Source organism: Mauremys reevesii, linkage group 18 (assembly GCF_016161935.1).
Source record: "Mauremys reevesii isolate NIE-2019 linkage group 18, ASM1616193v1, whole genome shotgun sequence".
Taxonomy (NCBI): Eukaryota; Metazoa; Chordata; order Testudines; family Geoemydidae; genus Mauremys; species Mauremys reevesii.
The window spans coordinates 24,038,069-24,062,589 of record NC_052640.1 but is presented as its reverse complement, the minus strand read 5'-3'; the positions used below and the strand labels follow the sequence as shown (position 1 = coordinate 24,062,589).

At 51.1% G+C, this 24,521-nt stretch overlaps 1 protein-coding gene across 2 annotated transcripts in view; it reads right to left on the bottom strand.

Moving 5' to 3' along the window:
* The window catches only part of NOS1 (nitric oxide synthase 1), a 143,737-nt gene that overhangs the window by 30,617 nt on the left and 88,599 nt on the right, over positions 1-24,521 (bottom strand). For both annotated transcript variants that reach the window (XM_039505122.1, XM_039505123.1), the window contains exons 3-12: positions 19,438-19,567; positions 11,171-11,308; positions 10,118-10,263; positions 9,304-9,466; positions 8,058-8,149; positions 6,393-6,534; positions 5,262-5,401; positions 4,495-4,669; positions 1,580-1,681; positions 280-474 (exon numbers count right to left, since the gene is read on the bottom strand). In XM_039505122.1, the coding sequence (XP_039361056.1) occupies positions 280-474; positions 1,580-1,681; positions 4,495-4,669; positions 5,262-5,401; positions 6,393-6,534; positions 8,058-8,149; positions 9,304-9,466; positions 10,118-10,263; positions 11,171-11,308; positions 19,438-19,567 (1,423 nt within the window). The remainder of the gene's footprint in view (positions 1-279; positions 475-1,579; positions 1,682-4,494; positions 4,670-5,261; positions 5,402-6,392; positions 6,535-8,057; positions 8,150-9,303; positions 9,467-10,117; positions 10,264-11,170; positions 11,309-19,437; positions 19,568-24,521) is intronic.

Here is a 24,521-nt window from a genome sequence, read left to right as displayed (position 1 = left end):
TTCTCCACGCTCTGGCAGAGATGCAAAGAGCCACCCTCCTTGGGGGATGGCAACTCGTGCCAGGGGTTGGCAAACCTGACTCTGATTATACCTTGATGCCTTGTAACAATCAGGCTTGTTAACAAGCACCACCGCCCTGCAGAGAGACAGCTGTTGGGATACAGAGCCAGTCCACAGCTGGGGTGGAGACGTAGATCTGCTGCCCCTGCCCATCGTGGTACCCTTGTGTGTGAGGGGCAGGGTGTGCGGCACCGGCAGAAGTCTGGCTATGGATAGTACCTGGTACTCGAAGGAGGGCGTGAGCCGATAGTTGAGCATTTCCTGATGGAAGACCGGGGTGATGCTGCCGGACATCGGGGGGACAATCCACACCCAGTCAGCAGGGCACCCCCCGCGGCAGCGATACTCATTCTCCATGTGCTTGATGAAGGACTCTGTGGCTGAGTGATGGTCCACAATGGTCACCTTGTCGCTCTGTTGGAGGGAAGGAGACAGGCAGTAGAACTGCAGGCTAATGCTCCTTGGGCAGTGAGGACAGGAGTCAGGAGGCAGCATTAGGACCCCAGGCTGGGAGCTGAGCCTGCCGTAAGGGCTAAAAAGGAACATCCCCACCAAGAACTGCAGTGGACATTAGGACAACAAACAGCTTCTGTCTAGAAGTCAAAGGCTGAAAGCTCAGTTCCTCTTTCCAACGGAGGGAATCTGTCAGTGGCAATGGGCCGTGAGGAACAATCCGCAAGGGCTCCGTGGCGGGGTCTGATTGAGAAGACAGCCCTCACATTGGAACTTCCTTTCATTTGAGTATGTGGAGCCGGTTGACAGGGAGGAGGGACCCTGAACCCCCTAAGCTCTGCTGTGGGCTGGTCAAAGGGGATTGTTACCCTGGGTGTCCAGCTCTGGGACCAGCCACTGCTTCCTTCCGCTAGGGCTGTGCTCCCAGCTCACTCGCATAAAACTCCAAGGAAAACAGCTGCTGGAAGATGCTGCTGCCTAAGACTGAGATACTGCCCCTGTGTATCCCCTGCCCTCCCAGGGCAGACACACTAAGGCGGAGAGAGATTCTCCTGGTCCATCCGGTGCCAAGCAGCATTCTGCCAAAATCACAAATCCCTTTAAATGCCAATGTGGCTACCCAGGGCCAGATCCTTGGCCCTTTTTGTGCCACTCACGCCCTGTAAAGGAGCTAGAAATCCCCCCAGGGAAAGGCTTGCACAGGGCTGATGTAAACAGTCCTACACTGACTGTGTCGGGCTCAGTGGCCGGAGTGTGCTACATTCCACTGGGGGCCACCCCAGCACCTGGAACAACCCCAAATTAGGGAGGCCCCAAAGGTGGCATAGCCCCTCCTGAGCGGCACAGCCCAGACTTTCGTCACCCTCACCTCCGTGTCAGGACAGCGCCACACAAAAGCATGTTTGTTAAGCCACTCGCTGCTGTGGCCCTGGGGCAGATCTCCCTACGGCCCCTTCCCAAGCCAGTTCCTGACGTAGCGCCAGGAGCTGGTCTCATCCCAAACCCCAAAGCCTTGGGGATGCCTGTGCTGAAGCTCCAGCAGCAGCAAGTCCTACCCCTCGGGTACCTGGAAGCTGTACAGAACAGCGATGTTAATCTCCACCAGCGCCTGGTCTTTCCACAGCGAGGAGGTTTTCCTCATGTCCAGGTTCATCTTTTTGGCTACTTCCTGCAAAGACACGCAGTAATCGGTGAGCGGTGACTCAGTACCGGCCGCAAAGCCAAGTCCTAAGGCCTCTGCCCTGGAGCGCGAGCTAAGGGAGGGCAAGCCCCATCTCCGCATCTGATGGAGAACTTCCGTGAAGGGAGGCATGGCTGCTGGGTGTGGGTCAGTAAATGACCTGCCTGTCTCACTGAACTTCATCCAGGTGGCCTGGTTCCCTCCTGAACAGTCAGGGCTTGGCTGTGCCCAGCCTCGCACAGGGACTGTGGGCAATCCCAGTGGGGAGGGCAGGTGTGATGCTGGAAGATCAGATGCCAGCTCATGCCCAGGTCATAGAATCATAGAATCTTGGGGTTGGAAGGGACCTCAGGAGGTGTCTAGTCCAACCCCCTGCTCAAAGCAGGACCAATCCCCAATTAAATCATCCCAGCCAGGGCTTTGTCAAACCTGACCTTAAAAACCTCTAAGGAAGAAGATTCCACCACCTCCCTAGGTAACCCGTTCCAGTGCTTCACCACCTTCCTAGTGAAAAAGGTTTTCCTAATATCCAACCTAGACCTCCCCCACTGCAACTTGAGACCATTGCTCCTTGTTCTGTCATCTGCCGCCACTGAGAACAGTCTAGATCCATCCTCTTTGGAACCCCCTTCAGGTAGTTGAAAGCAGCTATCAAATCCCCCCTCATTCTTCTCTTCTGCAGATTAAACAATCCCAGTTCCCTCAGCCTCTCCTCATAAGTCATGTGCTCCAGCCCCCTAATCATTTTTGTTGCCCTCCACTGGACTCTTTCCAATGTTTCCACATCCTTCTTGTAGTGTGGGGCCCCAAACTGGACACAGTACTCCAGATGAGGCCTCACCAATGCCGAATAGAGGGGAATGATCACATCCCTCGATCTGCTGGAAATGCCCCTACTTATACAGCCCAAAATGCCGTTAGCCTTCTTGGCAACAAGGGCACACTGCTGACTCATATCCAGCTTCTCGTCCACTGTAACCCCTAGGTCCTTCTCTGCAGAACTGCTGCCTAGCAGGTCCCCATGCCTCACTTGAATACTGACAAATACAGAGCTGGAATCCGGCCGGTTCACCTGTGTGGTAGTATTGTTAAAACAGGCATTCGTTATAAAAACGTGCCTAGTGTTTAGACGTTATGGAACGCATGTGAGTTGCTGCCTGCATTGATCTCACTCGTGACATCTGTACCCCAGAGTATGAGGCAACATTTGAGCCTTTTGTACTGCAAGTGTCTGTGACTGTGAAAATTGCCAGACAGGAGAGAGACGTTAGCGAGTGTAAAGCGCGGATCCAACAGAAGGCGTTCGGTCCTGCCCCACAAGCAAGGTCCATCGACCCCGGATGAACTATCATGGAACACTGGAGAGGACAAAAGGCTCCCTTGATTGTTCTTACCCCACCACGAAGAGGAGCGATGCAAGTGAATACCTTCCATCAGCTGAGTTTGCTGCTCAAAGAGCAAAGGGGGAAAGGAAAAAAGGCCCTAACAAGAAGGAACTGTATCTTTATGCTGCTGGGACTCCCTCTGAGGGGCAAGGATAACGAAGCATAACTGAAAGCTCCCCAGTGCTTAGCCAATCTGGGGCTTGCGCCCTGCTTCCCCACGCCCTGTGCCGCTGAAGGGCAGCTCGACAGCAGGCACAGCTCCCTACCAGTGCCCACCCGGGGGCAGGGCACCTGAAAGAGGATGAGGAGAGGAGTGAGCCCTGTGGGGCACCCCCAGGCCTCCAAGGGAAACAGCAGAGCTGGCTGGGTGTCGGGGGAGGAGCACAGTGCACCTCTGTGGGGCAGCAGCATCAGAGTTCCCCCTGTGGACTCCTCCAGCACGGGGGGAAAGCCACACTCTGGGTGTGTTTAGTACCAAATTTTCTTCCTCTTTTCCCACTCCAAGTAACTATCATGCAGTGACGTACCAGGGACTTGTTGGGCCCAGGGCTCCCCTGGACACATTGCCCTGATGTGGCAGCGTGGCTGGAATTCACTTTTATCTTCAGAGCTTATTTAAGGCAGCCCTATGGTTTCATTTACTGTCCCCCACAAAGCAGGGACGCACCCAGCTTGGCGCTCTGTTCCCCAGTAGCGCCTGTGGAAGTAGGGAAGTAGCATTGTCATTACATTCAATCAAAACCCCTAAGGTTAAAACATCTGATGTAGAATCTGAAATCCATGGTTTAATGCAAATAGAGATTTGAAAATATCTGTTGTACTAGAAGTACAAAAGGGGGGAGTGTGGAAGTAGGGAAAGAATTAACAAGGATTTGAAGGGGATCTTAATGCATGTCAGTCAGTTAGCAAGAGTCAGGCTAGTAGTTAGCAAGAGTTAGGCCACACTGTAACCCTAATGATGTGAGACTTGTAGAAGCGAGGATGGTGTGAGGCGAGAGGGAAGGAAACTACGTGAGACGTTATTACGACCTTGCAGCTGATAACCAAATATGTAGACTGGCGTCTCCTAGAAGTGAGAAAAATAAGATAGCAGGATGGCTTATGTATAAACAAAATGCAGTTGTTGCTCGTTATTGTCTGTATTATTGCTTGTTATTGTCTGTAACAAAGGTATAAATGCTTGCTGTAATCGTTTACCTGTTGAGGGACCTGTCCGGGACTGGGGCGACCCTGTGTCCTAGGACACTCCCTCCCTCTATTGTAATTACTGGAGAAATATTAAAGTATTTGATTTTGCTGCACCCAAAATAAAAGCGAGAACTGAGTTTTTCTCCAACACGCCGTACACCCCAAAGCACCCCCGCCAGCCCCACAGCTGCCCCAAGGCCAGGCAGGCAATAGCCGAGGGCAGGTTACCTCCAGCATGTTGTAGCGAGAGTTATCACAGTAATCGCGGACGCCGATCTCAGTGCCCATGTACCAGCCGCTGAAGGGGCAGGCAGTAAACTCCAGGCCTCCGATCTCTAGCAGCATGCTGGACACCGCTGGCAAACCGTACCACTTCAGCCCCAGGTCCTTAAACCAGGCAAACCTGCGAGCACACGGGGGGAGGGGGGGGGGAGTCAGCCGGGTTGCTGGATCCTCACAGGGTGGGGAACAAAGGGGGGGGGGATTTACCCCAACTGTCATTCCACAGAAACCCGAAGGCAGCTTTGTCTTACTACAACGAGCCAGTTCTCAGCAACCACCAGAACCACTCCTGGGAACGAGGGAGCAGAGCAGGGCCTGTGGGGATCGCAGCACCGTTTCCTTTGCACACTGGGAGGGGCGCATACAACAGGGGAGTTGTGGGGAGGGGTGAGGAGAACAGGTGAATGGCAGGAGGCTCAGGGCAGAGGAACCGGAGAAACTGAAGTGATGCGAGAGCAGCCCTGCCATCCATCCATGAGAAAGGGACCAGGGTCACTGGTTTTCAAGCCTGGGCCAGTTTTCCATGCAGAGTGGAAGGAAGCTCTAAGGGTTGCAGCAGTGGCTACGGCTCCATGTTGGTGGGACTCTAGGTCTGAATGTGGGTCCCCCAGGCAAGGCCGTGTAGTGCACTGTGAGCAGGCGGAGGCGGTTCGAGCAGAGCAGAACTCTGCAGAACCTCCCCCGCAGCGGCACCCGGACGTGCTCTAGCTTACTTGGGGTGCCTGATGGGTACTTCCAGCACCAGCTCCGGGGGGATCTCAAAGAGCTCCGGATCATTGCCGTTGGCCTGGAGGAGGAGTGGCAGGACATCAAATCGCCCCTTGGGTGCCTTCCACCCTTGCTGGATGCAGATCTGCAGCCAAACAGAATTCACGTTAATATTCTCGCCAGCCTGGCTGCCCAGCAATGTCTCTCAGGCGCTGTGGGCAGGGTGGGGGGGTTTCAAAGCGGTGAAAGGCTGTTAAGTACAGCAGTAGTCTCTTGTACTTTTTTTTTTTAATGAGGGATGTCTCCACTCAGTCTGAGCCATGTGTTTGCTAAGAGTTCAGGCTGAGTCACTGGAGAGTGTTCTGCAGTTAAGAAGCAGGTGATAAGCACATTCTCATTAAGGTGCACAGAGACGGGCTATTGGAACAAATTCACGGCCACTTAGGACTTGACACTTGTCACTGTGCAGTGTGCCATGAGCCACCTGGGACCTGCAGGTGACAGCGAGTTTAGAACCTGGACCTCCTGCTCCAAACCACTGTCTGAGCTATAGTGTTGTTAGTCTGTAGCAGTACAGAGACTATGAAACACAAGTAAGAAGTTCTGATTCCACCCTGCAGAGGGCAGTGGTGCATGAACACACATGCACAAATACAAGTTCACATGGCAATACTAAGGGTCCCTCTAGTGGTACTGCAGAGCATCTCATGACCTGTCTTGGGAAAAGCAAAGCAAATCCGAGTGGGTCTCCTAGATCAGGGGATCTCAAACTGGGGGTCGGGACCCCTCAGGGGGTCACGAGGCTATTACCTGGGGGGTCACGAGCTGTCAGCCTCCACCCCCAACCCCGCTTTGCCTCCAGCATTTATAATGGTGTTAAATACATTAAAAAGTGTTTATAATTGATGGGGGGGAGGTCGCACTCAGAGGCTTGCTGCGTGAAAGAGCTGGATCCTCACCAGTACAAAAGTTTGAGAACCGGTGTCCTAGATGGACTGAAACACTGTAGTATAATGTGCAGATGTCCCCATCCTATCTGAGCACCTTAGGAGGCGCTCAGAGGTGCACTCCCTATCAGACACTGACCTACAATGACTGGGAAGAATGGATTTTTTTCATTTTGTTGCGCTGCCTACCTCTGTGAGCTCCAGGTTGGCTGGGTCCCCCAGAATGGTGCCGTCTGGCTGCTTGTAGCCCGCATAGCGGATGAGCTGGGCATTCCAGACTCGGAAGTCATGCTTGCCATCTGTCCTCTGGGGGAAGATGGTGATAGCAGACCTGAAAGGAACGGATGGGAGGGGGTTGGCGTTAGTGATGTGAAAGGTGGCAGCCGGGAGGGCATGTGCTCTTTCCTGAAGTTGAGTGGGGTTGCCTGGGATGACGGACAGTCCTTGCTGGCATTCACAGCACCTCAGCCGCTATGCTCTCTGCCACATGGTTTGTGCTCGTGAACATGCCTGGGGCCAGATTAACCTCCGTGCCTGCCCGGAAAAGAGAAGATCCCCCTTTCCAACTGATTTTCCAGCGACTACCATTGTGCCTTAGGAATGTGGGTGTGAGATGAACAGTCCAGTCTGCAGACCAGGCACCAAGGTGTGGCACACAGGTAGCGGGGGCAGAGGGAGAGTTCTGTTTCCCTGGCAAATTCATCTCCCTCTCAGTGCTTTCCCTTCGCTCCAGTGACCTCGGAGCCTAGAGATCAAACAGGCCCCCAGTAAATAAGGCGGAGGGGGAAGATCCATCCAGTGGGAAAGACAGAGGAGCAAGAGAAAGGAGGAGAAATACATTGTCTGTTTCTGTACAGCCCAGCCACTAGAGACAGAGGGGCCCAGCAGATAGAGCACAGGACCAGGAGACCTGGGTTCTGTTCCCTTCTCCGCCACTGATTTACTCCATAACCTTGGGCAGTGTTACTGAGTCTCTCTGTCCCTGGGTTCTCTCAGCTGGGAAGTGGGGCTGCTGATACTTCCCACCTTTGTGAATCACAAGCATTAAGTATCATGATTGCTAAGATACCGATCGCTTGGACACGGGGTCAATTCATTCTTAAACACACACAGGTTTGAGGCAGAATTCAGCATTTGTGGGCCCGGGGGCTAAGTTCCTGCCCTTAGGTAGAGTGGGTAGAGGGGCAACCAAGAGGTTTAATTTATTGCTTCTCTACAGCTGGACGAGATACTGGCCCGAGGCGAGCAAGCAAGGTGGACAGGAGGGACACTCCTTCCTTCCCCTCAGCAGCTCCTGCCTCCGGCATCCGGACACTCCAGCTCGGAACCTGGGACTCTCCAGAGACTCGGCTGCAGGCACATGGCAGCATTCTGCCGGAGGGAGGTGAAGGACGAGCCTGCATGCTGCATTCGAAGCAGTTCCCAGGAAGGCTCTTCAGTCTGGCCCGAGTTCTTGTAGAACCTGGGACGGCAGCTCACACCCGGCCAGGGCAGGGAGACAGTCTATCCTCATGCCTGGGCTGGTGGCTCAGCCCACTTCCACCCCCCCAGTTGAGTGGTGAGTCAGTGATCTCAGGGAGTATGCCGCCGTGCAAAAGCTACCCAAAAGGCAAGGCAGGGCATATGGAAGGTGCGATTAGAACCGCAGCAGAAACACGCAGCACAAAGGAGCCTGTAACCCCAAGTTTCCATCTAATGGCAGGTCAGAGGGACTAAGGAGAGACTTCCGGAGCCAGGTGATCACTACCAGGAGCACTACTCTCACTCCAAGCCATAAACACAAATCTAAACAATTAACAGCCCCCTCCAGCTGAGACCCAGGGCTCCCTCCCTTGGCCCGGGTGGGGGACTCACCTGAGGTTCCCTTTGTTGGTGGCGTATTTGATGTGGTTGCAGATGTAATTGAACATCCCATGAGCGGTGGTGCAGTCTCGGGCATCAAACACCTGCAACAGTTGAAAGGGTTTGTCCGCAGAGCTCTCTCACTCTTAAATAACCCTGCGTCTCCTCCATAGCCGGCCCAGCACGCTGGAAAGTGCTAGGGGCTGACGCGATACAGGAGATGAGGATCTAGCTAGCCGTAAGTAGTGACTAGCACATACATGCTCCCTGCCACTGTAGCATCTCGGCACCTCGTACCTGAGCCCTTTCCACTCCGGGGAGCCAAACTCCAATCCAGGACTGACACTGGTTCAGTGCTCTCAGCCTACTGCAGTCCCCAGTATCATAAAGAGCAACAGACGTGTCCAGCAAATCAGCTCTGGCTCCGGAAGTCTCTCCTTAAGTGAGACCCAGGGCTGAAAGATCAGTGATTGACGCCAGGATTGAGGGGCAGTGGCATGGCAGAGGAAGGGGGCGAGTGCCAAGGTAAGCTAGGACTGACCTTCCTTCGCAGAGCCATGCAGGGACGCTCGCGAGCATCTTCCTGCACTATGCCTGGCCGTAGCGAGTCCTTTCCTTTCCACAGCCAAGTGCTCCCGCAGATGTTAATTAAAACAAAAGAAGCAGGAAGCTTCACTGTGTGTGAGAGAGGCTTGGCCTCCCAGCTCCAAACTGCGCTGAGGCCCTGTATGAAATTGCTCATCAGCTTTGGAGTGACGGCTTCCCGTGTGTGAGTGTTGGAGTGTGGCGTCAGACTGCAGCCAGAGCCCAATGTCACTGGGAGCAATGCATTCAAACAACCCCTGCCCCAACCCTGGGTCAAAAGTGCACTGGGGCAGGGGTTCTATGCAACCCTGGAATAGCTACAGTTTTTAAAGACGCATGCGGCAAGTAGAAGCCCAGAACCCAGAACGTTTCGGAAGATGATAGTGTTACCTCTGAAGTCAGTTTCAAATGCAGACACCGCCACCACCATCTATGCAACCCTCCTCCATGAGCACCTTTTCTTCCAAAGCCCTCTCCTCCCAGAGCCTCCAAACAAGCCCCTGCACCCACAGATGAAAGGGTGGCATGTTTCTTACATGTACCGCCCAGAGCCACAAGCATGAATCCTTAGCATCCAAAGAAACAGCTGTGTCTCCCTTGATTTACCTTCCATGCTCATCGACCCCTCTAAGAGCAATCTGCCAGCTGCAGCCAGAGCAGTCTGCTGCTTTACCTGTAGCTTGGACCATTGAATCCTGCCTACGCAGCGGGATGCATTACGCCAGGCGTGCTTTGCACCGTAGATCAGCTCTGTGTCCCGCAGCTGGTAGGTGTCTGTGGTTTCAATCTCCTTGGTCACTTCTTCCAGCCTCTCCACGTGGGCCTTGGAGCCAAACCTGTGAGTGTGGGGAAAGGAGAAGTGACCAACTCCAATTCGCAGGGCAGCGGATAGCGCTGGATGCTGTTTGTACACAACTATGCGGTCTGGTCCCGGTACACGTACACACATGCCAGCTGGAGGTAACTCTGGACCAGTCATGATAATTTTGGGGGCAAAAGTTCCCCTCTGCCCCAGGGGTCAAACTCTGAGATGCTACATTGTAGGATGGAATTGTGGGGAAGGGAGTCTCCCTGGCTGCACCTGCGCGTTACAATCTCTAGACACATCAGCATAGCACATGCTCATGTGTATGTACACCTGCTCGTGTACCCAGCTAGATATACACACAGAGCACAGATGCAGACCACTGGAAGCACAAGGTTGTCTGGCATAGAGCAGGACCTATAAATGCACGTCTGCAGTCTTGTGTTCCTTGGAGGCCAGCACAGATTTGAAATGGCCTGGCCCCTGGGTGTGCGCGCAGCTGGGGCACGCACAGCTAGCGATCCGACGATTGGCTAACTTTGGGCACTGCAATTTGCTCACACCACCATGTCTGAGTTTGCAGCCAGCTTTGCCGGTAACAAGTCAGAGGTATTTTACTGCACCGCGTACCTCCTTTTAAAAACCCGCCAGCAGCACCACCTGCGAGTGCCAGAAGACTTGCCTCTTTATGGAGGAGTAGTATTGATCAATGAAGTCCTTAGCCAAGGGGAGCAGCTGCTCTTTTGTCCTGGTGTCTTCTGGCTTCCGGATATGCTGGGTGGGTGTCATTACTGATCCCATGCAGATCTGCTCTGTACACGCACTGGCCTGCAAGGACAGAAGGGCCATGTATGAACTGTAGCTTGCACCACTGGTTACACTGACATGTCCAACATGATGGGCTGCACTAATGCTGGTGAAATGCCACCTCTGGATTTGGCACAAGTGGTGATATTTCCAGTGGGTTTGCTTTCACATGTGCACTTTTTTTTGGCAGGGAGGGCACTGATCTCAGGCATATGACTGAGGGATGTCCCTCACCCTGCCTGACCTACAACTGTGGCTCGACAAGTGGGATTCATAAGAGTTGAACCTAAATATTAGTTATAGCTCCATGTTCGCCCTCTCTCCCCCAAGCCGGTCTCCATACCATCCTTGGAGGAAACAATCACATATCATCAGCTTTGCATCCTCCTTTCTGCCAGCAGCAGGAAATGCCTTCTTTTCAATGCTGTACATTCAGTCAGCTGCTGGGAGGTAACAGATACCCACCTCCATACCTTACTTTCCCATCTCCACACTCTATAGTAGATCTTCCCTTACACCATACCTCCCCCTACTCTATGGGTAAACACCTCCGCAACATTCCCCTGCAGAATCTACCACCTATCAGCCTAGAAGTCTGCCCCACAAGCCATTTCATTTACTGCTATTGCCAAGAAACGAGAACACCGGGATTGAAAGCGGGATAATGCAGCTGGCGTGCATTCCAATCATCCCCACCCTCATGTTCCACCAGCATTCGAAGGTTCAAAAGAGCTCAATTGCCTCTCTTTGATTCATTCTAGTCTAGCCCGCGACAGAGCAGCTCATTGAAGATGCCTTGGCAGCAGCACACAAGCTGGGTTCATTGATTCAAAGCAACTCTAATTCTTCCAGTTAAATCGGGTTTAGAGACATTGATTTGGTCAAGTGCACTCAGAAAACATTGGCCAAAACACTCAGTCCCACTCACCATGGCTGTCTTGAGATGTAAGGTATCGTGAAGCACCGAGCCAGTCTCCCAGTTCTTGACTTTGGCAAACCGTGGGCACTTGGACGGGCTTCCATTCACCACGTTCTTAGTCGGGGACTGTCTGCCAGATGGCGGTGGCTGGAGGAGAGAAAAAAATGATGATTTGTCAGACTATTGCTCACTGATCAGTTACAGGAGAAGTGTAGGATGTAACAGCAGGTGGATCTTGGATTAATGGACTTCTTCACCTATGGAGGCCTGGTGAGAATTGTGTGGTCTTGACCTACACCCTAGTGAATATTTGCCCACACCAAAAAAATTACTCTGGATAACTGCAAAGTTAACTCTGTTCAGAAGAAGCCTAACCTTGAAAGAGCAAAGAGTCATAGAAAGTAGGGATGGAAATTAATTATTAGCTCATGTAGTCCAGGGGTCGGCAACCAGCTGATTTTTAGTGGCAGTCTGCTGCCAGCCCGCTGCTGGCCTGGATGGACGGAACCCCAGGCTGGCAGTGGGCTGAGCGGGGCCGGTGGCTGGGACCCCGCCGGGCAGGGACCAGCGGATGGAACCCCAGACTGGCAGCGGGCTGAGCTGCTCAGCCCACTGCCAGCCTGGGGTTCTGTCCACCGTCCCACTCAGCCCACTGCCAGTCTGAAGTTCTGTCCGCCGGCCCCTGTAAATGTAAAATGTATTACTGGCACGCGAAACCTTAAATTAATGAAGACTTGGCACACCACTTCTCAAAGGCTGCTGACCCCTGATGTAGTCCATTCCCTGTCAATGTGGGATTTTCTCCCTACATTACCTTCACTAGTGTATTATCTGCCATAGTTTTAAATGCACCAAAACCAGTGCCGGTGGTTTGACTACTCCGAGGAAGGTTGTCTTAATATCTGACAATTACTCTAAGGGAATGAACAGAAAGCAGGCCTCCCCAGTGCCCCTTTTTGCCGGAGAAATGTAGGCCTAAGGACAAGCATAGGGAGGAAGTGAAAGGACTTCTGAATTATGTGCACTTGGACCACTCCCATCTCGCTCCTTGTAGGTGTCTGCCAAGCCAGGATCTTGGAGGGAACCTCATTGTGCAAGTACTGACACAGCAATGAACATACTTGGCCTGCAGACATCCTGAGTGACACCAGGGAAAAAATAGTTCTAGTGAACTTCAGAGGAAGTCTGCTTTGGCAGACAAACTCCATGAAGATGCCAAAAGCTCCACACCAGGTTGCTCCTGGAAGGGGGAGATATCGCATCTTGGAATTAGATCTTTCAGCAGAGCGCAGAGTCATCACTCAGTATTACTAAGGCCTGGTTGGATGTTCCATGGAGAAGAGATCTGGTCCTAAACTGAGGCATCCTATCCAAATCCACTCAAGTTTTGGGGAAGTTTGGAGCCGGAACAAAGCTTGGCGTCTCAAGCCCATCTCTGTAAAATAGATCCGAACTGCCTAAACTTTGGGGAAATTTGGATCTGGATCCAGACATTGGATCTCTCTGAGGTTATGTCTACACTACAAAATTATGTTGACTCGAGTTATGTCAATGTACAGCCACCTCAGTAATTAAATTGCTTTTGCACGTCCACACTATGCTCCTTATGTCACTGGTGCAGGTCCTCATTGGGAGCGCTTGCATCGATTTAATTGTCATTGTGGGGCATTGTGGGATAGCTTCTGAAAGCCAGCAGCAGTCAATGTAAGCAACACAGTGTCTGACACTGCGTCGACCTCACTACAGCCACCAAAGCACCTCTTGTGGAGGTGGAGTTATTAAGTCGGCACAGCGGGCGAGTTACATCGACAGGAATGATGTTTTAGTGTAGAGGCTTACAGAGTTAGGTCGATGTAAGCTGCCTCATGTCAACCTAATGCTGTAGTGTAGACCAGGGCTAATTTATACCAAGATTTAAAAAAAAAAACACACTTCTGCATTTTTCCATATTCTTTTTACTATTGATGTAGATAGTCATGCTCCTTCTCTGTGATCCTGTAGAGAAGCTGTAATCCTATGCTCATGACACCATCACATATCATGAAATGGTTGCGATGGCACAAATTTGGCATTGTGACCTCACTAAATGGGGAAAAAAGAGATGAGCTGTGATGAAGGAAGCCTGTGTTTCAACACGACTAGCTTTGCCGATGAGCACACACTGGAAGCAAAATGATGGAACCCATATGAAGAATATGTAGATTAAATATTTTAATCCAATGTTATTAGAAAGCCCTTTCAAGGATCTAGTCACTGAAGATTCATCTGCTTCTCCTCGATTTAACTTTTCCTCCCGTCCACATTGAAATACAGACAAGGAAACGGCCTTCACTCTTCAGAGGCAATCACTCACTTGACACCTTTGACAGGCCCGATAGCGGTGGAGGTAACTGGTGAAGGACCCCCAGCCATCACTTGACCACCACAAGAAAAGGGCTTATGTCCTAAAACTCACCAGGGAAGGGAAGTAATGAGACATTCCAGCAGCGTCCGCTCTTAAAGCTGCAGTAGGAATTAGAACGAGAGCTCCAATTTTCTACTCGGGCCTCAGCCTGCTCTGCATTTTGTTGCACTATACGGTCACACTGATGAAAATCCAAAGCCAACCTCACTCTTCTCAGTGGAACGGCTCCAGCAAATGAGAGCAGCCTTTGCCCCTGAATGTCCTGGTAGATCACTTTGCTCCAGGTGAAAATGCGTCTGCTTTACAGAAAGGCACAAGTGGTTCACAGAGAACAGCAAAGCCAAAGCTTCTTCTCACGCTTCTTGTTTAGGAATGCTCTGAAACCACATTGCAGCATATGAACGAGTAGCCATGTCTGGCCCGGGCTCCTGAGGCAGGCTAGATAGCAGCAGCCACATGGCTATACTGTACTAGTTAGATGCTGGGCGGTGGCAATTTCCCAAAAACCTTTGACAAGATAAGTTTTTAAAAGTGTCTTTGACCCTGGAAAATGGGGATTTTGCTACTCACTTCAGTGACAACAGGATCAGGCGCAGCAGTATCTGGTACCTTCCTCCGTGTGCACATGTCGGGGGGAGAAAGGGAACTCCGTCTGATGCTACTGTACCATATTCTTTAGTTCTCACGGGGTCTGGAGACTCTCGCTATCCCTGCTCATGCTCTGTTGGGCTGCGTGTGGTCTCCCCAGCTCCTGGAGTCACGTGATTAAATGACGGTCTCTGCTGTCATTGTTTTAAAGTGTGTCTCTAGCCCTCACGGTTGCAGAATACAACTTGAAAATGTGAACCCTAAAGGCTCAAAACCTGGAGGCAAATCAGAAGAGCCCCAACATTTATTATTTTCAAAATCTTGGGTTTTTAAGCCAATCTCATGGCTTTGGGGGGCCTGACTCATGAATTTTGAATGCTCGGGGATGGCCACGCTGTAATCTTCTTTCCTACGCACCTGCCTCCTTCAACAAATCTCAACCATTTGTGGGCCAGCACCACTATTGCATGCCAGCTGAATTCACCGGAGCTGCACCACTGAAATGCACTGAGATGTGAATTTGGCCCTTTATTTCTCTGGGGATGAAGTTCCCATGACAGCCACAGGATTCATAAAACTTTAATTAAAATTGACACTTGAAACCTCCCCAAATTAAGGTTTCTCTCCACCCCCACCAGACCTAACACACTGCAGCGAATTAGCAAACACCTTATGCATTCCTGTGAAATTCATGTTTCTTGACTGTGGAAAGCAGATCTTTAACCAGAACCATGGAGCTGAAGTACCCGCAGGTTCACAGATCATTATAAAGGCAGTTATACAAATGTTCCTGTCTTCAGCAGTGGCCCGACTGAAAACCAGCTGCAAAGCACTAGTGAATTTTGGGTTATTTGTAATTTGGATCCAGCTCTTCAAGCTTGAGCCCACCTCGGATACTCTGTTGTGCTTGATGTTTTTCCTTGGGGAATTCTGTGGGGTTAGTGAAGTACTTGAAGGAGTGTGTGAATGTGTTAGATGCAGTGGGGAAGCATATGTGAAAAGACAGAGGCAGAGATACATTACGCCGCGCTGAACAAGGAAGGATGTGTCCTCTAACGGCTTGGGAGAGAGCACCCAAGAGAGGCTCTCTCGCTTGGCTTGGCAACTGTGTGCAGTGCGACAGGAAAGAAACTGATGACCAGCAGAAAAATGCAAAGTGCTTTTTGCCTCTCCACTCAGCCTCATTGGCTTGCGTGCTTGAAACCAAACATTATCCGGGGTTCTGTCAGGGAGGTGATATTAGCGCCTTTTATGTTTTAATTAGGTAGCAGTGACATTAGCGACTCAGGCATGGGACAAATGGAGAGATTAATGTAGCAATCAGGGGCACACATGCATTATGCAAAAGACTTTTTACAACAGAGCATGTTATCATAAGTACTGAGCGTGCAGCTTAGCGATCGGTTATTACATATGGATGTGAGAATGCACTCCAGCCCCCTGAGCGTTTGGTTGGCTTGGGTGTGTGGAAAGAACAGGGGAGTTTATCCCTTTGGGATGGCACATCAGGGCCGTAGTGCAGGTGTAGGAACCCCCCAGCCAGGGAATACCCCGGCACAAGGGGGCCTCTACTGCAGCTTCTGCCTTTCCCCTCTCCACTCTACAGATGGCCCTAGTGCAGAGGGCATTTCAGAGTGGCCCAAGGAGCAGCGATTCTAGGGCAGAGTAGACAATTGGAGCTCTCGTTCTAATTCCTGGGTCTGGGGTTGCTTTCCCCTCTAATTAGCCCTCCACTTGTTAATTGATCCTATTTTAGGCCTCAATGAACCGATATTGGTGGGGAGTTGAGTGGTGGGTGCTGAGTCAGCTGCTGTCACCAGCTGCAAGGTACACCTTCAGACGCAAGCCCTCCCGGCCCTGAACCCACACCTGCTGTGCCATTCAAGGCTGGCCGAAGTCCTAAGTCTGGCTGTAGCGGGGAGTGGGGGCGAGGAGATGTGGAAGCGGAAAGCGTAGGGAGAGACCAAACCTGCTAGTGGAGGAGGATGTCTAACGATAGGGATAAGAAGGATAAAAGGGAAGCCTGCACATCTAGTGGAAAAAAATGAGTTTAATAGCAGCTTAAGACTGGGGATTGTAGCAGCGCTAACATGGAGAGAAATTAAGCTCTGAACACAGAAGGTTATAAAGTGCTTATAGTCACAGACCCATGCAAGGAGCTTAGCAAAGAAAACAGAAAGACTGCGCTTCCAGGCACAGGGGAAAGACCAAATCAGTAACCTGAGCTTGGCTGGAAGAGGAGTCACAGCCCCACCGATAACTAAGCAGAAAGAGTCAGGTTGAAACAGGGAAGTCACTCTGGCAACCGAGCGAGGTGTGTCATGGTGCTTGGACTCACCTCCTTGTGTCCAAATATTATAGCACATATGGCAAGATCAGCTACGCTGTTATGAGAACCAGATCATCTGCAATATGGGGCTGCATTTGGGGGAGATAAGGACAGATTTTCAGACTTTACTCTGAACTGTCTGGCTTTCCTCGGTCTGAATCTCGGGTAAGAGCTGTATTTCCTGTGTTTGCGCCCCCCTAGATTGTGCGCTGGGGTGTTTTTTGTATAAACAAACATTTAAAAGCCCTTACAGTCTATTTTTAAAAATCTTTATTTAGGGACTCGACAGTGGATCTTGCCCTTAGAAAGATCATAGCAGATGTGACAGAGCAATTTTGGCAGGTGTCCCCCATCCTGGAGAGGTTTAAACTCCAGGAACGGGTTGAGATGTTTAGAAAGGTCTCCCGGGGCCCCTTATTTCCTGGAGGCACAAGGAGATACCCCAGAGCCACCCAGAGGATTCAGGGGGCCTGGGGCAAAGCAATTTTGGGGCCCCCTTCATTAAAAAAAAAGTTGCAATACTATAGAATACTATATTCTCGTGGGGGCCCCTGTGGGGCCCGGGGCAAATTGCCCCACTTGCCCCTCCCCCCCGGCAGCCCTGGATACCACACTTCTAAATCATTGTCCACCATGATGCCTGCCTGCACTGCGTCACTTCACGCAGTACGCCGAGGACTCAGTGGAGAGTTAAGCTCTCCACAAAGGTACCAAGTACCCCTGCATCTTAGTCACGTCTCAATGAGCAGGGAGTGCACCAAGCGATGGAGACCCTGGGTAGTACGGAGCAGCACCGAACCAGGCTATTTTACAAAGAATTATCTAGTAGTTAGGGCACAGGACTAGGAGTCCAGACCTCTGAGTTATGTTCCTAACTCGGCTGCAGAATCCCCATGTGACAGTGGCAAGTCGCGTCACCGCCCAGTGCCGGATCATGGCTCGGTGGAAGGGCCGTGATGATCGCAGCTATTTGATATCTTCTCTTGTACTGTCAATGCTTTGGAGCAGGGACAGTGTCACCCTACTTGTTGGTACAGCCCCTAGCATGGTGAGGCCCCGATCCTGATCAGCACACACAGGGGCCTGATCCTGACCGGCACTACTGGAATATAAATAACGGATATAAAAGATTAATAAGACTTGGGCTGGCGAGAGTGGTCTAACGCCAGCCCAGAGGGCAGGAGCTGATCAATATAGGAACGAAAGAAAAATAGCCTTAAAATGCACTCCATCAAAAAGTGCCTGCCCTGCGAATGGCTCCTGGCTGGGAAGGGGGTAGGAGGTTTGTTTCAGGAAGTGACTGAGCTGAGCAGAGGCAATACTGGTCTTCCTGGACTTCTTCATTTGAATGTTCATCTCTTTTTCCATTTGGAAAGTGTTCTTTGCCGCACGGCCTACCGAGAATTACAGCGGGAGGAGCCATGGGAATGGGATGGCCTGAGCACAGGGCTGGGTGCCAGGAACTGCCAAGTTCTAGCCCTGCCTCTGACACTGGTCCCATCTCAGAAGTCCGGAAGAAATTCCACACACTACTTTATCCCTGGTGTGATCCCATCGAGGTGGGGAAAAATCACTTTCCCCCTCTGTCCACTCTGCAGACATGAGGCTAATACCAATCCGGCAAAGGGGTGTGAGAAGCAACGAATGTTTGCAAAGTGCTAGGAGATGACAAGCACGACGTAAATACTATCTGAAGGGCCACTTCAAATTATATGAATGCAATGAGAAACATGCTTACCACCACCGAGGGCTTTGCTGGCAAGATGTCTGTCGTTAAGAACAAGCCCTCCCATTCTGCTCTCTTTTCATGGCCCACTCTGGCCACTGATTGGAACCACGGGGGATCCTCAGCTTTGCTGAGGACTGGACTGGACGCTGTTCTTCTGCCACGTATGCTCTGCACGCCGAGGGGAACGTCCTACAGAGACTCAGACCCAGTGCAAGCTGCAGCCCTACCGTCAGCAATGGGATCCCACCAGCCACACGGCTTCTGGACTGAACGGGCCAGACTCAGCTCGCAGCTGCACACGTGTGATCCCATTACAACAAATGGGGTTGCTCTGGAGCAGGGGTGGCCAAACAGTGGCTCTGGAGCCACATGCGGCTCTTCAGATGTTCACATGCGGATCCTTGTACAGGCACCGACTCCGGGGCTGGAGCTACAGGCACCAACTTTCCATTGTGCCGGGGGGTGCTCACTGCTCAACCCCTGGCTCTGCCACAGGCCCTGCCCCCACTCCACCCCTTCCTGCCCCCTCCCCTGAGCCTGACGTGCCCTCGCTCCTCCCCCTCCCCACAGAGCCTCCTGCACCCCACAAAACAGCTGACGGGGAGGGAAGGGGCAGCGCTGGTTGGTGGGGCTGCCGGTGGGCTGGAGGTGCTGGGAGCGGGGGCGGGAGCTGATGGGGGGCTGCTGACGTGTTACCGTGGCTCTTTGGCAATGGACATTGGTAAATTCTGGCTCCTGCTCAGGTTCAGGTTGGCCACCCCTGCTCTGGAGTAACTGGGCCACACAATTGAGATTGGGCCAGTGCTGTCATGTGCTCAGAGAAGGGCTTGAGCATTGCACTCTGGGGCATGGTAAATGCTGCTCCTATGGGAACCCAACCCAAAGGAGCGATTCAGGCTTCAGCGACCTCCTCCTATGCTACCTTATGCCCAGGAGCCAGACCGCGCGTGCCTGTGGCTTTAAGAGAAAGGAGACTTGCATTGGCCACTGTCAGCTGAGCTGTAAAAGGCCACAGCAGCAGCCTGTCTTAGGGCACACCCCATGCCCCAGCCTACAACGCGCTGAGCTCCTCGTCTCCCATGGACATCGATGGCCTTTGAGGGAGCAGGATCAGTCCCTGCACGTGCTCCCTTCCCACATGGAGCAGCCATTGCAAGCAGATTGCAGCCAATCTTATGCACCGGCTCCCACCCCTACTAATCACCCCACAAGACACCGGCACCTACCTGCTCCTTTTCCGAGTAGGGGTTGTTCAGGACGACGGGCGCGTCGCTCTTCCCCCACAGGTCATTGAAAACTCGGTCATTTTCCATCCCGGCTGGCACGGGTTTCTGGGCCTTGTCCACTTCCCTGAAACTGAGGGTGGGGAATATTAGTCATTTCGTTCCCAGCGCCACACACAGCTTGTTCCCCATCAGAGCTCCCAGATTGCTCAGCCTTAGAGCAAAACCTCCCTGCCTACTGCATGGGGGGTGAACTCAAGCCGGTGTGTTGCCAGCAGGCAGCTGCTACCCTCTGCCAATTGCTTGGATACGGGACTGGCTCTGGGCAGCTTCCCGCAGGATTGAAAACTTGCAAGAGTTTGAAGGGGCGGGGTTGAGGGGAAGAATTGGAAACTCCCCACACTGGCAAAGGACCACAAGCAATGGGAGTTTTGCAACATCAAAAAGCCCAATTCCTAAAATTGGCAGGAAGCTGAAGTCCTCACTGGGCCAAGGTAGGGAAGTGATAATCATCCAGCTTACACCTTTGCCCTCCAGGGAAGACGTATTCCTAACCCTATCACTCGCTACGCAGTGTGCTACCACTCCCAACACCAGCCACCGCAGGACCCAATAAAGAGTGGAGAACCCTTAGCCAGAGCGCATCTGAGTTATACACAATGCCCGCTGCCCCATGCTGTCCCATGGAATAAGAACAAAGAGCATAACTGAAGTGGTCTTAATATACAAATGCATCAAAACAAATTCGGGCCCCCAGTTTACAAACAGGGTTCGAAGGAAAGGGGATAGAATATAGGGCTGAGGGTGGTTATTCTTTGTTGGGGCGGGGGGAACTTGTTGCTTAAGTGGAATGTAAGTGGGAAGGAACAAAGTGACGTGGCTTTCAGGGAGGTAGTTTGAGGCTTTGAGAGCCTGATCTTGCAGACCCTTGTGCATGTAAGTAACTTTACACGGGGAATTCCACTGACGTGAGACTACTCACACATGTCAAATTACTCATGTTTCCAAGACTGGAGGATTAATGTGCTAAGAGACAAGTACTGCAAGAAAAAACAACAACATTGCAATTGTTACCCATGCTGGATCAGACTTAATTTAAGAGTGACAGAAAGAAATATTGGCTTTGTTTAACATCCCACCCCGCCACAATGCAGAATTGACTTGTGGAACTTACCACCACAAGATATCATTGAGGATAATTATTTAGTAGGCTCCAGTACGGTGTCTAAGCGCTACTGCAGTATGAATACTAAAACAAAGATAATGAGGACTTAGATATTTATATGAGTTATGAGACTATGATCCAGTCAAACCGGTTAGGGTAAAAATGTGTAAATGACATCAGCTCTCAGATTTAGGACATAACCCAGCTGTTTACAGCCCAGGGTTGGGAAGACACTTCTTCCGTAAGAATGCTATGATTTAGTTGCCCACTGTTAGGATTTTATAAACGAGTGGACTAAATGAACCATTGTTCTAATCCGCTCTGGCAATTCCTTTCTTTCTGATCTTTATTCCCCTGACATCGACCGATGAAAAATGATTCCTGTTGCAAACCTGGGGCCTCATCCGAAGCCTACTGCAGTCAGTGGGAGCCTTCCCATTGACTTTAGTGGGTTGGGATCAGGTCTCAGATCAGGAACGTGGCACCCAAAACCTAATTTGAATAGGTGCCCTGATCACGAAGCCACTCGTAGCTTAAAAAGAAGGGAAACTGTCAGGAGGTTTTCCCCATGCACGTGGCTTTTGGTATAAATGAGATAAAACAGCATTCGGTTTTATTCCAACCACTCCAGAAGTTTCTAGTTCATTTATGGAATGAAGTTGAGCCCTCCAGCACCCAAGATGTTATACCACTTCCCAGGGATATTTTCTAAACACCGGGTAGCCGTGGGGTGAAAGCCTCCACTTTATATTTCCAACAGAATTCAAACCCAACAGGGGCTGGATTTTTAATTGAAATTCCCATCTGTCACCTCTACCAGGAGGAAATTGTTCTTTTGCTAACTTGGCTTTTATGCACACGTGAAAGGGTTTTGATCAGATAAAATACAGAACCTCACCCACCGTTAATCTGGTCCATTCAAAGTCAAAGACGACTGTAAAATAATGCCTAAGTGCTACATGCGGAATAACGCATGCATCAAACACTGTGAACATTCTGCACTGTGTTGTCCCTGCTTCTGAGGCACAGTTTACCTACTGTGCATGCCACAAACCCCTCTGGGGCTGTACACAAGAGCTGACATCATAGGAACAGAATCCAGCAACTCTTCAGAGCAGGGACTGAGCTTTGGTAGTTATATGACCCCCCATTACTGTAATATCCGAACACCCTCCCAAGCGTGAGTGTATTTATCTTCACAATACCCCCATGAGGCAGGGCAAGGTTGATATCCCCATTGTACAGATGGAAAACTGAGGCACAGGGAGGCTAAGTGGCTTATCCAAGGTCACACAGGAAGTCAAGCTGAGCCAGGAATTGAAACCAGATCATTTGAGTCCCAGGCTAGTGCCCCTAATCACTGGGCCATACGTCCTTTTAACCTCCGTTCATTAGCACAATCAAGACCTATTATTCTCATTGATGCCTCCAAGGCTGCTATTATTTTTTATTTGTATGCCTGTTGCACCAAGACCACACAGAGGATCTGGGGGGCCTAGGGCAAAATCTGAAACTGAGGGCTCCCCCCCTTTCCAAAATGACTACGAGGGAAAGGAAGGATTTTAAAAAGAATACTCCCCACTGAAATCAAGAAACCAAGGGGGCAAAACCAATTAGAGGGGAGGCCTGGGGAAAGGGGGGCACTGGGGAGTAAACACACCCGGTATTCACTCTGCAGTGGCACCTCCTGCCCTTGCAGGGCTGGGCATTGCAACCTGGTGCACGGGATCGCAGCGCAGCTCAGGTTTGGCCAGGCTGCCCTTCCCTCAAATTCAATTTGTGGCCTCTGGGGCAAACTGCTCCTTTTGTCCTCCATGCCTTGCCGGGCAGCCCTGGGTTGCACCAGTGAGGTCCCAACCGGAACTGGGACCCCATTGAACTAGGTACTGTATAGACACCTAGGCCAGGTCTACACTATATATTTCCTTCGGTACAACTACGTCGCTCAGGAGTGTGGGAGGGGAAACAGAGGCACAGGGAAAGTCAAGGAACTTGCCTAAGGGCACACAGCACATCAGTTGCAGAGCTGTGGATACATCCCAGGGCCGAAAAGCTGCCCCACTGAAGTCAAGGGGAGTTTTGCCATTGACTTCACTGGTATCAGGATTTCAACCCAGATCTTCTGAGTCCCAGTCCATTTACCTATTCGGTCTACTGAGTTTGCTTGGCAGTAGGTGTTCTCGAACTTCCTTTGCATTGACAAGAGAGAGAACTGATTGCTCGGATTCCTGGCAGCTCATTTGGATGAACCAATAAGAGCTTGGAAGTCTAATGTTTTGCACCGATGCCGTAAGCAACACCTAGTGCAGTAACCAGAAGGCTAGGATGCTATTGGCAACGGGCAGAATGCAGCCAAAATCCTCTGTGAGTGCACTTGTCCCAGTGCGTGAAAAGCATATGTTGGCTATAGGTGTCTGTGCCAGTATGAGCTGGGAGGGGAGCTCTGTGTGCATGAGAAGGAAAAAGAGAGAATGTTCTCGACTATGCAAGAGAAATAGGTTTCTTTTCCCATCTCACTTTGTCCTGGGGCATTGCCATCAGCTTTCCTCCAGCAGAATCACCCACCACCATCAATAATATGGGCCACAGGGTAGTTTGTAAGCGATTCTCCTTCACTCTTTCTGGGTTTTCCACATTCTCAGGTAGCATTTCCTGCTGTGGGGAATATTTCAGGCTGAAAAGGAGCTGCCACCCTCTGCTCCGGTCACAACCAGCTACGCCAGGTAGCAGTTTATGGTCGGCAATGCTGAAGAACCGACTACCCATCTTTTTTCTCCATTACCTAGGATCAAACCAATGTCAGAGATCAGAAGTAACAACATACTTTTCTATGCAGTCAGACCGAAGGATCTCAAAGCATTTTACACACCAACAGAAAGAGGCAATCCCATGCTGCACATAGCAATAAAATGCAACCGCCCGTGCGGCTGGCAGGGAGCAGCACACAGCAGCATTCTGCAGTAGTCTCGGGGAAGACGTGGAGAACGCCACATCCAACTAGAACTGAACAGGGCGCGTAAAGAGATGGGGGGCCGTTCCCCAAGATGAAACGAGGCCCCCATGCTGGGGCTGCTCTTGCAGCTAGAACCCAGGGATCACAAATGGTCCAAGTGAAAACAGCTTCCTAAGCGATAAAGGAGCGTTTTAAATATATGAATGCAAAGAACAAAAGCCTCCCTAAAGAGAACATTGTGCGGAACAATAAGTGGATCCCGTGCCCTGAGGAGGAGATGAGGCATCTGAGGAATTATGCTAAGATTTTGGATTAACAAATAAGGAACTGCGGTGGCTGCGCTTAGCAGTTGGAGCCGTGTCTTTGTATTTAATAAGGGTTTGTTAAAGGCACTGAATAGGTTCTGAACGTGCCCTTTGCTACGGAGGGTGTTAGAGGAATATGGACATCGGACCAAACCCTAAAGCCTTTACTGGCACAAAACTCCCATTGTCATCGGCCGAGGTTTGGCCAGGTTCAGAAACTGCATCGTAGAATGTTCTCCCCAGCTGGGTTTGCAATACACAAAGAGCACCCAGAAGATAATGGTCAGCATGAATGTCTTATTATAGATTGAGCAAGTCAGCAAACAAGAAAGGACAAAAGTAAGGTCTCCGCGAAAGGGCTGAGAGAGAGAGAGAGAGAGAGAGAGAGTGTCAGTCCCCTCTAGAGAGAGATGAGTCCTTGGAGACTTCAAGGGGCAGAACAAACAAAACAAAAGAGAGAAAGAGTCACATCACTGCATCAGAAGAGAAATTCTCCTCGGGCATCAGTCAAGCTCGTTTTTCCTGTGGGGACATCCAATAAAGATACGCTCAGCCCTGCTGGAACATGAGTTGCAGGGTGCGGTGATCTTGTGGCCTCCTGTCAGCACCTCCACCTGCCTTAAACTTGGGCTGGGGTTACTACACTAAATTCTATTTCCATTCA